General features: G+C 41.5%; 1 protein-coding gene across 2 annotated transcripts; it reads right to left on the bottom strand.

Annotated features, from left to right (window-relative positions):
• Positions 1–1556: 1556 nt before the first annotated feature.
• ca4a (carbonic anhydrase IV a) lies at positions 1557–13082 on the bottom strand. 2 transcript variants are annotated; one of them, XM_080435475.1, is made up of 8 exons: positions 12979–13082; positions 7604–7648; positions 7329–7493; positions 7062–7207; positions 4375–4467; positions 4201–4267; positions 3931–4094; positions 1557–3542 (listed from the first exon to the last, which is right to left on the bottom strand). In XM_080435475.1, the coding sequence occupies exons 1-8, from the start codon at positions 13043–13045 to the stop codon at positions 3363–3365; spliced, it is 927 nt and encodes a 308-aa protein (XP_080291601.1). In that variant the 5' UTR covers positions 13046–13082; the 3' UTR covers positions 1557–3362. The 2 variants fall into 2 exon arrangements, with proteins under 2 accessions (XP_080291601.1, XP_080291602.1); XM_080435476.1 differs by having other exon boundaries at positions 12982–13081.
• Positions 13083–14509: the final 1427 nt, after the last annotated feature.

Here is a 14509-nt window from a genome sequence, read left to right on the forward strand (position 1 = left end):
AGAATTGTGCATTTACTGTTAGGAGCACAGTTATATGTGTACATGAAAGCATGGAAGACAGGGCCGGTGCTAGGCAATTTGGCGCCCTAGGCAATATCCCCCCCCCCCCCCCCTTTGAGGCTAATAGCTCAATGTTCAAGTGTATTTAAAATAGTACAGAGATAGCTGCAGTTTTTCAAATGTATTTAGATGTAGTTGCTCTGTTTGTATGTACAGTAGCTCTATGTACCGAAATCAACTCGGTTTCTCTCTCTACCTCTGTCTTTGTTTCCCTGTCGCCCGGTCATGCTCCTGTCTCCTCAATGCTGTCTGTCAAGAAGGCTTTTTACTCCTCAATGAAGGGGTGGGGTGTGGGTCCTGAGAGAGAAAGAGGAAGGGAGGGATGGATGGATGAAGATCTTGAAAGGGGATGAGTTTAAAGGACACCTGTAGTCCCTCCGAAAAAACAGCAGAATGAAAGGTCTGCCATGTGTTTGTGTAACTCCTATTAATCTGTCTTTGATCAGCATATGATCCGTAGAGTACAGTAAAATTATACTGTTAAACTGTGTGTGTGTGTGTGTGCGTGCGTGCGTGCGTGCGTGCGTGCGTGCGTGCGTGCGTGCGTGCGTGCGTGCGTGCGTGCGTGCGTGCGTGCGTGCGTGCGAGTCTGTCTGTCTGTCTGTCTGTCTGTCTGTCTGTCTGTCTGTCTGTCTGTCTGTCTGTCTGTCTGTCTGTCTGTCTGCCTGTATTAGAGATAGCCTGCATCTGTGACCCTAGCCTAGAGGAAGCCTTTATGACCAAGGTCATTAAATAACAACCACTTCTATACATACCATCTCAGCTGGGCTATAGGTGCAGACTATTTGTTTTTATATTTGGTAGTCTATAGGACATACCCACAGACTGGTTGTTAGAGGGTTTCAACAACTTGCCCAAAAAGGAGGCAAAAAGGCTGGCAAAGTACTGTGCTGCCATAATTGGTAGCACTTATGCCTGTTACTTATACCCACTACTGAGTACTGAGTGATATGCTTATTGTATCAAGTGCCAGGATTTTGTGAATGTAACCTTAACTGGACCTTTAATATTTGTGTTCTTGTATGCTCTCCTTTATGTGAACATGAATATATTGTTAAAATGTGTGTGTGTGTGTGTGTGTGTGTGTGTGTGTGTGTGTGTGTGTGTGTGTGTGTGTGTGTGTGTGTGTGTGTGTGTGTGTGTGTGTGTGTGTGTGTGTGTGTGTGTGCGTGTGAATTCAGTTCAAGGACAGCTAGTACCAACATCAAGAACAAGGCAATAAGAAAAGGATTAAAGGATTGTGATCTCAAGTCGCTCTCAGACTCTCCTGACAGACTGATGGAGAGTCGGACAGGAAACTGAGAAGCTTGTCTGTCCGTCTGAGCCACCAGACAAAACAAGAGAGTGTATTTTAATATCACCTTTCAGAGTGCAGGAAAATTGAGCACTGCTGCTGATGAAGCAAGAATTTATTTATTTATTTACTGTTAATTTAAATAGAAAATGTGAGTGGGTTGATATGGATATAGAGATGCAGAGGAGACTTCCATTAAAAACACATGTCAGTAGTTTATTGTTCAGTTGAAACACATTCTCCATATTATTTCAAGCATAACATCCAAATACTGTACATGTAACAGTTTCATACTTTTTGAACATTATGAGTAAACTTATTTTGATTTGGTCACAAACAACTTCGGCCATCCGTTGGAGTATGCTGTGTTATTCATTGAATACTCTGAAATACATAAATAACACTGTGTTTCCTCAATATACATAATACAATACATAAATACATGTCTACAAATGACACAGCATAGAAATATATCTTGATGCTTTATGAAACAATGGAAAATATACATATTCCTTCCAGCAATCACAATAAATCATTCTCACAAGAGAATTGCACGGATCTCTGGTTTGAATACATACATACAAGCCCTCTGAATAAATGGAGGACAACTCAATCAGGTGTAATTCACAGTAGATAACATTCAGTGCATCCGACAGTTTGTTTCAAGCACTCTTTGTAAGCACTGTGTTTAGAGCAGTTACAATGTGCGTGACACTTATCTTGTTTCTTACAGAAGGTACAATATAAAAAAGAAAAGCACGACATGCTATTCTATGCTACTGTAACATGTACAGAAGAAAGAGATATGTGTTGTATCCATGTGTTCACATTCCATCTACTGACTCAATCTCATGCTCCAGCCTCCCATCGCTCTTTTCATGACCTGCTATCAGAACAGGATGGAAAGGAGCTTCTGTATAAGAACCCCACAATCCATCTCTGCGTCTTCATCATAGTCATCCTCCTATAACTCGTGTGTGGGTAAGGGGTTTGGCACCAGAAGATGGGAAGGAGCAGCTTAAAACCTCTCTCAGAACAGCATTTGTTATATAGTCACACACTGGCCATTTTGCAGTTACTTCATAATCACCCAGAGTATGAAGTAAGAACAATATGTCTGTGGTGTAAATATGGACAAAATGTCATGTTCATCATGGATCAGCCTGGGGACCTATATGCTATTGGAATACGTTTTGGGGAAAAGAGGGCCTCACCATGGCCATGGCCAATAACACTCAGCAGACAGTTGCACTGAACTGAATGTTCCTGGTCTTGGCAACATAGAGACAAACTGGACACCCCAACTGTGATGGTTGGCTTTGAACGCAGCTTATTTATGACACAGTTCTTCTATTAATAGCCAAATGCCATTCACATGTTCCGTCAGAGCAACACATCACGAGGTCATAACCCTGTCATCTGTGCTCTGAGCAGACGTACTGTAACCTGAATACCACCACTTATATTCATATTAGCAGAACCTAAATTTAACTGACATTGGACAAGGAGGAAGAGGTGTAAAGTTTATCAGGCCATGTGATGTACTATAATGGGAATGCTGGTGTTTAGGCTGATATTGTCAAAGGTCGGAATATGGCAGTAGGTGCCAAGCTGTGTTTGGACTCATGTTGTAAGACAGTTGTTTGATGTGTATGAGCACCTGCTGGTAACAGCCTGACTTATGGCACATTTATAATGCTTGGATAAGACTTACAAAAGCTTCATTACACATGCATGACTGCCGAATACACCCTTATGGCATCTTTCATAAGGTATTCAATGAATGCCTTTGTCATTTGTGACATAAGGGAGGAGCACTGGGCCATTAACACTGTTGAACTGTGAAAATAAAATGACCAAGACTGTCTCCTATTTAACATATTTCTTATTTTATCATGTTTATTCTTATCTAGATAATAATCTCGGCTACCATGCTACAAATATGTTACAGACAGATATGTTACTGAGAACTTATTGTGTTCATAGATGTCGCATGGGATACTTTCCTCTAGTTGTACTGAGGTAGACCCAAGGCCATGGTCACAGAGGCCAGGAGTAAGGCTGCACTAGCTATGAGTACAGTCCCCCCTGACCGATACACCATACGACCATTCAAGGGCTGCACTGGTCGGAATGTCCCCACCATGTGCTTACCGCTATGGAACTGGAGTTCAGAGAACGCCTTCAGCTGGGAAGAAGCACAAACAGCACACATTTGATTTTCAATCATTTGACTATGACAGTATACTGTAGGCTTTTAGGCAGTAAAGTATCAAGACTAGTGACCTGTGACACTATGTTACAGTATATCCTGGAACTGTACACAACATTACGAAAGGTTAACTTTTGCATTCATAATATCTGGTAGTGTTGGTTTTGAAACTAGAACTAAAACATATATTATATATTTCTTTAGGTGATTGTAGTTTTTATTTTGTTTTATTTTACGAATGTCAATGTTTTAGATAGATAGATTGCAGGGGGGAAAGTCAGTTGTCATGGCGGTATCGAAATACAGTACAGATATATGGAGAATTGATCAAGAGCACAGAAACCAACATTCATGACATTCTAACCTGTGTCTTGCTCAAGGGGATGGGCTTCTCAAACACGGTCCAAACGACGGCCTCATTGCAGCTAGGGGTGGTCAGAGAACCCTTGTAGCGGTAGTAGTTGGTCAGGGTTTGCTCAGATGGGATCAGCTGCTCCAGGGAGATTTGTGACACAGACGCGTTGCTGCCTAAAAACAAACAGCAAGAGTACAAGCAAAAACATTTTAGCTGTTGTTATCCAGACACTCTTATCATTCGCTGTGCTGAATATCTGCTGTTGCAATTACTACTGACCTGTTGTTTTGATGGCTTTCAGGGCATTGACAAGAGGCTCATATTTTTTGTTGGCACTGCTGGACTCCTGAAAGCAGAAAAGTGACATATTTGAGTGAGGATTGCATTTTCTGCTGGGAATAAACAAAATATATTTTAGAATTATAATTAATTATTGTATAATATATTATTTACCTCATAGAAAAACCCAAGGACTGCAACTCCTTCTGGATCTGATAGTGCTTTTGTCAGGTCTGTGTACTCCTGTTTCATGTGCACAATATGCAACTGCAGAGACAATCAACACAACATTACTGATGCTACCATTATTAACAAGGTCTCATCAAGGCACCATATTCAGCTCTTCACTCTGTGAGGAATCCACAACAATATACAATAAAAATCCTCAGTGATAATTTACATACAATGCTGTGTTGTAGCAACAGACTCAGAGGTGCAAGCATAAACGATATAAATCCAAAGGATTTGTTATTTCTTTACAATTTAATTTCATGCGTGTATGCATGTGAGTGTGATTGTGCTTTGCGTATCTTGAAAACCGTCCAACCGATTTACAGAGGACCTGAAGGAGTGCGGAACCCGGTGTGAAGTTGGTCGGATCAGTCGTTATCCAGAACCTGCCGATCCACCCGATATGCCCATATGGGCATATATTGATGACATCAGGGATCGGATCGCTCAGGCAGACACTACAACATTGTCAGTTGTCCAGAACGTCGGTTCTGGACAACCAACCGACTTCACACCGGACACCTCAATACCTCGGATCCTTGTGATAGGTACGCCAAGTTTGAAGTCAAGATTTCTCAAGATGTGTGAGGGACAGATACACACACACACAGAGATTGGGTAATTTATAGTATGATTGTGGGTATTGTGTTGGAGCTGTAGAGCTGAACTATGAATCATTATCAAAGAAACGTCATAACTAAATGGTGGTCATAAAAGTTGAAAGCAGGGTAAGTGGAAAGCATTATTACACTATACCACAGGGGCTGCTGTGTGATACAGTGCCAGTGTGGTACAGTGCCCATGCTGCTGACGTGAGGCCGAATTTCCTGTAATTGTTTATTAACATCAATGAGACCCGAGAGATTCTGGGCTCAGCTCTTGCATGGCAGGACACCTGAGACACCTAACTATACAGATAAGCAACCGAGTGCGAGACATCAGAGAGATAAGTGGGCAGTTGTCTTCCTAATATTGCCTTGGACCTCTGCCCTCGTTGGGCCAACGGCAGCTTGTGTGAACAGAAAGCGGCCTAAACTGGTGGCAAGGTCAGATTACATTACCTTGGATGCTCGGGTCAGGCCTTGATGACAACGCCTCTACCCCATTGTCTTTACTACTACTCGGGAACGATATAAGTGGGGATCTCCATATATGGAGCTCCATTTCTCCATGGCGGTTCTTGACAACCGCTGATCCGATCAAATTCACACCCGGCACTGCAATGCTCTCTCTCGGGTCCTCTGTCAAATACACTGCAAGTTTGAAGTTGGTGTGTGTATCGCACACAGGGATTTGTGTAATTTATAGTAGGAGCGTACAATCTGTGTGTATGTGTACATGTATATCTGCCCTTCACGTATCCCGAGAACCATCCGACTGCACTCGTATCACCGAGGACCACTGAGGGAGTGTGAGGTCGGTCGGATCAGCGGTTCTCCAAAAATAGATCCGCAGAATCGTTCATAACGGTTTTAAATTTTTCATCCGTTTCTCCAAATAAAAAACACTGGGGCTATAAGCAGAGAGAGTGTTTATTGTCTCCGCCAGGCCGAAAGGCATGGCGAGAGAGTATGTTTTCGCCCCTGTCCGTCCGTCCGTGTGTCCGTGTGTCCGTCCGTCCGTCCGTCCGTGTGTCCTGTCTGTGTGTTAGCACCAAATCTCAGGCACCGTTGGCCCGGTCGCTGCGAAACTGTGCACACCCACTCCCTGGATGCCAATTCAGAACCTCTGCCTCAAATTTTTCACATAGGCCTGTCATAGCGCCACCAGGAGGCCGATTTGTGCAAAACCCATTTTTCCCCATTACTCCTACAGTTTTTAACCAAACCTCATGCAAATCGGTACACAGTATCTCTATAGTCATGTGATCAACCCTGATCTGTCCGATTTCCCATATTCCATCGTCATTGGCTAAGGTTACCATCCAAAGTTTGCAGGATTGGTCCGTTTTGAACAAACTGCCTCAAACCATGAACGCAGCTTGCCATTTCCATAAAATTGCACACGCACATTCCCACTAGGCCGAGGAAGAAATGGCACTTAAAACTTTTCACATCAGCCTCATGGTGGCGCTATAACAGGCCGATTTGCATTTTTAACTATAACTGCACCGATCTGCGTGAAACTTTGCACGCCTACTCCCTAGAGGCCAAGGAAAAACATCTGCACTGCATTTTTCACATCTGCTTTTTACAGCGCCACCAGGAGGCCGACTTATGTCAAATACATTTTTGGATATTAATCCTTCAGATTTTATCCAAACATCACGCACATCGGTACACAGTATCTCTATAGTCATGTGATCAAGACGCATCTGTCCGATATTTCATATTCCATCCTGATTGGCTAAGGTTGACTTCCAAAGTTTGCAGGATTGGTCCGTTTTGAACAAAATGTCTGAAATCATGAACGTGGCGTGCGATTTCCGTGAAAATTTGCACGCACATTCCCACTAGGCCGAGGAAGAAATGCCACCCTTTTCACATTGGCCTATTATAGCGCCACCAGGAGGCCACAATAACTTACCTGACCTGGCGGAGACCTGTGCTCCGAGGAGCACTTTTTCTAGTTTGCTATAAATCTTCTTGAACTTTGGACGTTGTAATATTTGACCAGGTTAAATAAATTACCTCCATGGGGTACTGCTCCCCATCAACGGTGTGTTCAGAGCCAGGCCCTCCATTCTCCCCCCAGTGCAAGTGGAACTGCACAGCCTTGTACTGCGTCACCAGGTTTCCTGCTGCGATGGTGGCCAGGTGGGGAACTGAAACTTGAACTGGAAGTGGGAAGATCAGACATGAAGTGATCAACCCAGCAGCTTCAAATCCCTGTGGATGTATGTAGGTGTGTTTGTTATAAACATTTATTCATTTCATCTCGGTTGACTATAAGCGTACCAGAGTGGCCATTGTTCTTGATGATGCTTTTGAAGTTGTGCTGGTAGTTGCTGAACTTGAAAGGAGTCAGACGGTCATCTCTTTCAGTCTTCCTGTGAACAATATTGATTGGGGACTGGGACCTTCCGCTGCATAGCCCATTGGCATGGTCCCACTTCTCTGGTCCTAAAGAACAGCCAAGTAAATACCGCAATCATCACTAGACTGGACTTTTCTGTTGTTATCTTAGCTGAGATTTGACCATTTCCTCACTGGTTCTTGTTTGATAACCTTACCATTGCATTGATGTTCACAGGTGAACTGGGACTGGTAGCACCAATCTAAAAGAGAAAGAGCAATGCATATGTTGGAATATTATAATGAAGCTGTTTTCCATAAGGCTATTAGCAAATAGAGCAATGCAGGGAAGAGTGGTCTGTGATATCGAGAATACATTTAAAAAGCAGAGCTATACAGTATACAAATGCATGTGTGCGCGAACACACACACACACACACACACACACACACACACACACACACACACACACACACACACACACACACACACACACACACACTTACACACGTCAAAAACCACAGGGGAAATAACATATAGGAGAAGGTCCACACACATGAAGTGGAATAGGAAGGTGCTGGAGGCGAGAAGAGAGCGAGAGCGAGAGAGAGAGAGAGAGAGAGAGTATTTGTCTAAGTCAACTGTTATTCCCGGTCATACAAGCACTCTTAATACACAGGAATTGTCTTCCTATTGTCCAAGGGCACAAAGATACACAAGTTTGAGCTTTTTTGGGCTTTATTTTTCCGTGCTAGAATAAACAGAGACCCACTTTCTCACATGTTTCTTTGAGGGTGTATTAATATTTCACAATGGAGTTGCATGTTCCACCACATACCTTGAGACAAATATCTACTGCAATCTCACAAATCAAATATTTATGAAAAACACTCATGCCATTGAAAAAATATGGGGAGGGTCTCCTGCTCTGTTATTAGAATTGTATGAGGAGGACTTGAAAGTCTCCTCCCTGTGAAGGAAATGGAGTGAATTGGATGTAAATGTATGGGTTCTTCGCCTCATTGGCAAGCCATTTCCTCCTGTACTGGCATGATAATGGGTATTGAAAATAAACACAGCAGGGGCATTCACTTGGGTGGGATCAGATTGTACATAATGGTGCCATCATTTATTATATTGTTCTCAATTAAAAAACAGAAACACATTTTTGAATTTCCTCCAATAAAGCAGCATGTAGCAGGATTGTAATCAGCGGGTGATAGCTCACAAACAGCGTGGAAATTCTCCTACGCAACTCTCTGCTATCTTGTAACACAAAAAAATCTCACCATTTTAGAGCCATTTCAATACTACTGTGTATTGAGAGATGACACTGTTCATCTGTACAATTTGATTTCAATCTTTTTCAATTTCATCACCCATAACAGAACAGAAACCCCAGCATAGGTATTGTGGAGAAAGCTTTCGCTGAAAATAGCAGATCGACAAGCTCCTATGATTCTCTTTACTGACTTTGTAAGTTTAGCCAGTCAATTCATCTCCATTCTCCAGTCACTAATGTTATTAGGCTTATCCAATCATCTCGGTGCGCACAATTCCTTGCCTCGCCAATATATACGCTGTGATCTTTGGTCCAAAGCGGGACCATTAGCATCGGGAACAATGGCTTTCAATTGGTCCTCAACGGCAACGCGCTCTCAAGGGAATTAAGTTGGAGCAAGTCGCTAAATAGGAAGCTGTCAAAAAGAAACAAAAGGCAATGAAAGGAAAATAAATACGTTTGTCTGAGGATACTGAGCTGTGATAAACAAAGACATGGAGTGAGATCTTTAAGATTGTGTGTGCGGTCTCACAAGAAAAGTGTCAATCATGGGGAAAGTAGGCCTACTCAATTTTGTTTTACCTAAAAGTATCAATACCGCAATGTAGAGATACTGTTACTAAGTCTGGTATTCAGAATTTACGTTAACAAAAGTAGGCCTACAATAGCATTGGCATCAAAGTGTAGCCTACTTAAAGGACTAAAAGTAAAAGGTACTTATTGTGCAGAATATTATGTCCCATTTCAAGTTTTCAAAGTCTTTTGAAAATAGCGGATCTACAAACTCACAATGAGTCACATCATGACCAGTTGTGAGCTTGTAGATCGGCTGTTTTCAAATAGCATAAATAGGCCTATATGAGGCTTAAGTGGTTAATTAATTTTTTGTAATAATAATCTAAATCTACAAAGTAACTAGTAACTAAAAAGTACAATATTTGCCTCTGAGATGTAGTGTAGACGACGTCTCCACAACTGGAGTAAAAGTAGGCCTACAGAAATTTGGAAATACTTCAGTAAAGTGAAAAATACCTCAAAATTGTACTTAAGTACAGTAGGCTACTTGAGTACATGTACTTAGTTACTTTCCACCACTGCAAACTGTAGCCTAAAGTTAACTGCATCGACCGCATTCCACATAGAGAGGAAAGGACACGGAAGGATAAACTATGAGGTGCGCGCATAAGCTGTCAATCCATCCTTACAGCCAGTCACAGCGTATATAGCACTGGTTCCAAAACAGTGGGTCGGGACCCTATACCTCTATGGTCGGGACCCAATTTAAGGGTCGCGGACACATTTTCATGGGTCACGAGTAAATAAATATCCCTTGATTTTTGTTTCCTACATTTAAAAAATATATATTATTTCAAAACATTAAAAAATGTTTTCATGAGATTTGAGATTTCTCAAAATAATTAAATAAATATATTTAAAAAAAAAAAGAAATTCCATAAACTAGAAAACAAATGTTTAAGAAGTAGTGAAAATAGCCAATCTACAAGCTAACAAGGCATCATAGCCAGGTTGTAAGCTTGTAGATCTGCTATTTTTCACTATGGGTCTTGGGGAGACATCGAATTTCTCTTTTGGGTCTCGAGCTAAAACGTTTGGGAATCACTGGTGTATAGGATAACGGTTTGTGGTGGATGTAAATGCATTGTAAGCAGATGTAATCAGTAATCAGATGCAGTAATCAGTAATCAGACAGATACAAACCATTATCACGGAAACAGATCATTGTTCTTGTAACGGAAACAGATCATTGTTCTTGTAATCAAATCATGGTCCACAATCATTTAATGTTATAGCGTCGTGATGTTCAGGGTTGTAACCGACTACATGCAATCGGGATTATGTAATCCAATTACGTAAAATAAACTATTCGGAAAATGTGTATGGAAGCTTGATAAGGCAAAATATGGTAATTTTCAATCCCCAACCCTGACAGCTCAACATGCAGGACAGCCTGGATTAACTTTCTCAATACAGACCCCTGCTGTCCCAATCCATATCTATAGCACCCCTACAAGCCCGCATGTGACAGGTTGTAGACGGCAAGACAGAAATACATATAAATCACGGGGGTGTGTGTGTGTGTGTGTGTGTGTGTGTGTGTGTGTGTGTGTGTGTGTGTGTGTGTGTGTTGCCACTGAAGGTGGCACACAAAGCAACCTTTTTTACACGATTATAATGTAATGGCATGAACTCGTGAAAAGCTTTAGCAACACATTCACATAATCAGTGGGTCACAATGCTGTTGGATAAATGTGTCTTTTTTACTTGCATTGAAATGTTTATATAAGCGGCAATAGGCCTATATATATATATTCTTATTTTTTATTCAGTAATCCAAAGGTATTTTGCAAAAATAGTGATATTAGATAATGTAGTTTTTTTTGGTAATCCAATGTTTAGGCCATGTAATTTATATTCATTAACTGACATTTAAAAGTAATCTTACCCAACCCTATGCCTACCTGCCTATATCATGATATTGATGCTGTTACATTTACCATTTCACCAAACTTATGGGCTTTCACACTGAAGCGGCTACAGCCTAGTCTTTTGAACTGTAGCAGTAAAACCCTCCGTGTTAATGTATCCATTTATAACTCTCTCTCTGATTTAGCCCCGTTTGGAACCTCTCACTCCGCTGCACAGCTCCGAGATGAGGTCCCGCTGCGTAGGATGCCAGCAGAGTGCGACACCGGCGTACGGTGGCCAATATTGTTGATTCTTACCTTTTTCCGCACATCGTGTCCAAAAGGTAAAGGTCATCCCACCTGCTCTCAGATGTTTTTCATTTTAGCGGTCGAGAAAATCTAACTGACGGATTGAAACAAGCATTTAAATCACTTCCTTAGTCAGCCTGTGGTGGCCAGCAGTAGCCTACTGCTCGTCTGCTCCCATTAAGGTTGCATTGGGAAAACATGCCACATAGGCTGACTAAAAAAGCGATGTGAACGCTTGTTTCAACCCGTCGGTAAAAAAAAGTTCTTGATCGCTAAAATGTAAAACATCTGAGAGCCGGGGGGGGGGGGGGGGGGGGGCAACCTTTACTTTTTGGATACGATGAGCGGGAAAAGGTAAGAATCAACAATATTGGCCACCGTTCGCCGGTGTCGCACTCTGCCGGCACCCTACGCAGCGGGACCTCAACTCGGAGCTATATAACGGAGGGAGAAGTTCCGATTGGAGCTATCTCTGATGGTGTCTGTAATTATTAGGCTACAACGTACACTTTCAGAGAGATGTAACCGCTTACGGGTCCAATTTGGTTACATTTCTACACCACCAGAATTAAATGAACGATGGAGTATTTTACTGTGAGTCGCAAATTGGCTTTGGCTTGTCCGGCGCTGCTCTTTTCCCCCATGCTTGGTGCGTCTCTCTGCGGCAGGACGCACGACTCCCTCATTGGCTGATGGCGCATAACAGGTGCACGGAGAAGAATGAATGGAGGCATAGTGTCATAACTGAGGTAGCCTATATCTATATATGACACTCTAGTTTCTGACTCACCTTTTTATTTATTTATAGCGAAGCCTATACTGGACAGATTTAAGTGATCTTTGACGCGTCTTTCGTGGGTTACGTTTGTTTTGTTGGCATGTAGGATACACGATATTATAATGTCCTTGAAGTGTGAATCCATGTGATCAGGTCAGTAAAAGGTGAAGCCATTGGCGATGATCTGACTGAGTGACGCTGGTTGACGACGAGCGTGGACGGTGTCAAATGTGCATGATGGACAAGGCAGGTGTGTGTGTGTATGTGTGTGTGTGTTGGGTAGATATTATTACGCGTGTGTTTTGGTGCTATTTTAGGCACATCACTTTCATGAAGGAAATTATTGCATAAGCCCTGAGCAGATATATTCACAATGTTAATTAATATACTTTTTTTGTGTGATTATTATGATTATTTTGATTACGCGTTTGAACATCAAGAATGTGGAAAACGTTAACCTTTTCGTTGAAATAATAATAGTTGCCTAATTGACACTGTACAGTTTGGGGTTATATTATATAGGCTACTAAGAAAATGATTCAATTCTGTGTATTTTAGATTTCAAATGCCTACAGATATAAATTCCACAGAGCACAAGTAACTATCCACGTGGTTTACAAGTAAGTAGGCTACATAAAAATAAAAATAAATCCATAACACTGACAAAGTTAGGCAATACATTGTTGATTGTTCAATCAATATAGGATATTCCGTCGATTCTTCCGTTTCGATTTGGTTCTAACATATTTAACAATTTATTAAAACAATAATATTTCAATTTTATGGAAGTAGACTCACCACCTGCTCCTGTGCAGATCGTTGCCAGGGATGCCAGGATAAAGGATAACGGAGTAAGATGCTGCATTCTGGAGCGTCTCCGACTCAACCATAGGAGGGCAACAATGACTTGTTTTTTGTGATCGCATTCTTCCAGGGGGTCTTATATTTATCTATCACCAGTCGACAGGAAACATGGTGGCCCCTCCCCTGTGGGCATTAATATACCTGTAATACACATCTACGTTGATATGAGGCTTATCGATTGCTCCTAATTACTGTATGCTAATTTAATCGAGTCCTTTTATATATGCAATCAGTCAATTTGTCTACTTTAAAAAATTTTACAGTGACTAATGTGGCTATATCTAGGCTACATGAATACATGAAATGAATCCTTATTGGGCTGTGTGAAATGAGAATATACAGAAAATTAAGCAAATGGTGCTTTTTTACAGTTAAATGAACACTGAGGATTGTGTGTATGTGTGTGTGTGTGTGTGTGTGTGTGTGTGTGTGTGTGTGTGTGTGTGTGTGTGTGTGTGTGTGTGTGTGTGTGTGTTCAGAACCACAGGTAGCCACAGTAGGCTACCTGTGATCAGGGGTAGTAGCACAGGTAATGGGATAGGTGGGCACCAAGAAAGAGTGGGCACCTTAGTGTTAAATTGGCTACTTTTTCCAAAAAGTTAAAAAAATTAATATTTGGAAAATGTTTTTATGTAAAGTAAAGTAAACATGATTAGAACATGTTTAAACATTTGACTATTGAGGTCTAATATTTCTACAATTGCTACAAAACCTGTATGTCCAGTCATTTTGGGGCATAAATAAGAAGTTGAAGGATAAAATTAATTCTGATAATGATGTACTGTGCATGTTCACATCATGTATACTTCACATTACTTAAGAACATTTTTCAAATATTTTATTTTTTAACATTTTGGACAAAATAGCCAATTTTACATAGAGGTGCCCAGATGTCCCTAGTGCCCACCTATCCTGTATCCGTAGTACACACTGTACTGAGTAGGGCAGGCCACTAAAGGATTAGGTGTCGAGAGGTATCTGGCAGCGGCTGTCCATGTGGTATAGTTGTCTCTTCAAAGAAGGGATTGTTGGTAGATTCACCCTCTTTCCCGAACCATCAACTTGCTGTCCACTTTGTCCAGTCTCTTGCACGCACACGCACGCACGCGCACACACACACACACACACACACACACACACACAGAGCACGCCTGCTTATTTTTCAACCTTGCAACTCACTGTAGCAAGACTAAATGCTTTGTAAAAGTTTAGCAAAATCGCTTCTGTCCCATTTTCAAAACCTTTCAGGGTTTATTTTTACTCACCGGTTGAATCCACAGATTTTCTTGAATTATTGATAATTTGAGTGAAGGACACTTGAAAGAGCCCTCATACAAACATGAATCAAGTTGCATTGGACTTTGAGGACAAAAGCCCAATTTGATTTGTAGCACAAGCGTGGTACTCACCAGCGGTGACTTGACAATCTAATATATTGGCCCATTATGCAACAAAGGGGGGGCAA

This window comes from Gymnoscopelus braueri (genome assembly GCF_963280865.1).
Source record: "Gymnoscopelus braueri genome assembly, chromosome: 8".
Classification (NCBI taxonomy): Eukaryota; Metazoa; Chordata; class Actinopteri; order Myctophiformes; family Myctophidae; genus Gymnoscopelus; species Gymnoscopelus braueri.

Coding starts and splice junctions, on each gene's coding strand:
- ca4a (XM_080435475.1), bottom strand. CDS start 13,045: ATGCAGCATCTTACTCCGTTATCCTTTATCCTGGCATCCCTGGCAACG. Junction 7,494..7,603: donor CTGTGAACATCAATGCAATG/GTAAGGTTATCA, acceptor GCTGTTCTTTAG/GACCAGAGAAGTGGGACCAT. Junction 3,543..3,930: donor TCCCCTTGAGCAAGACACAG/GTTAGAATGTCA, acceptor GCTTCTTCCCAG/CTGAAGGCGTTCTCTGAACT.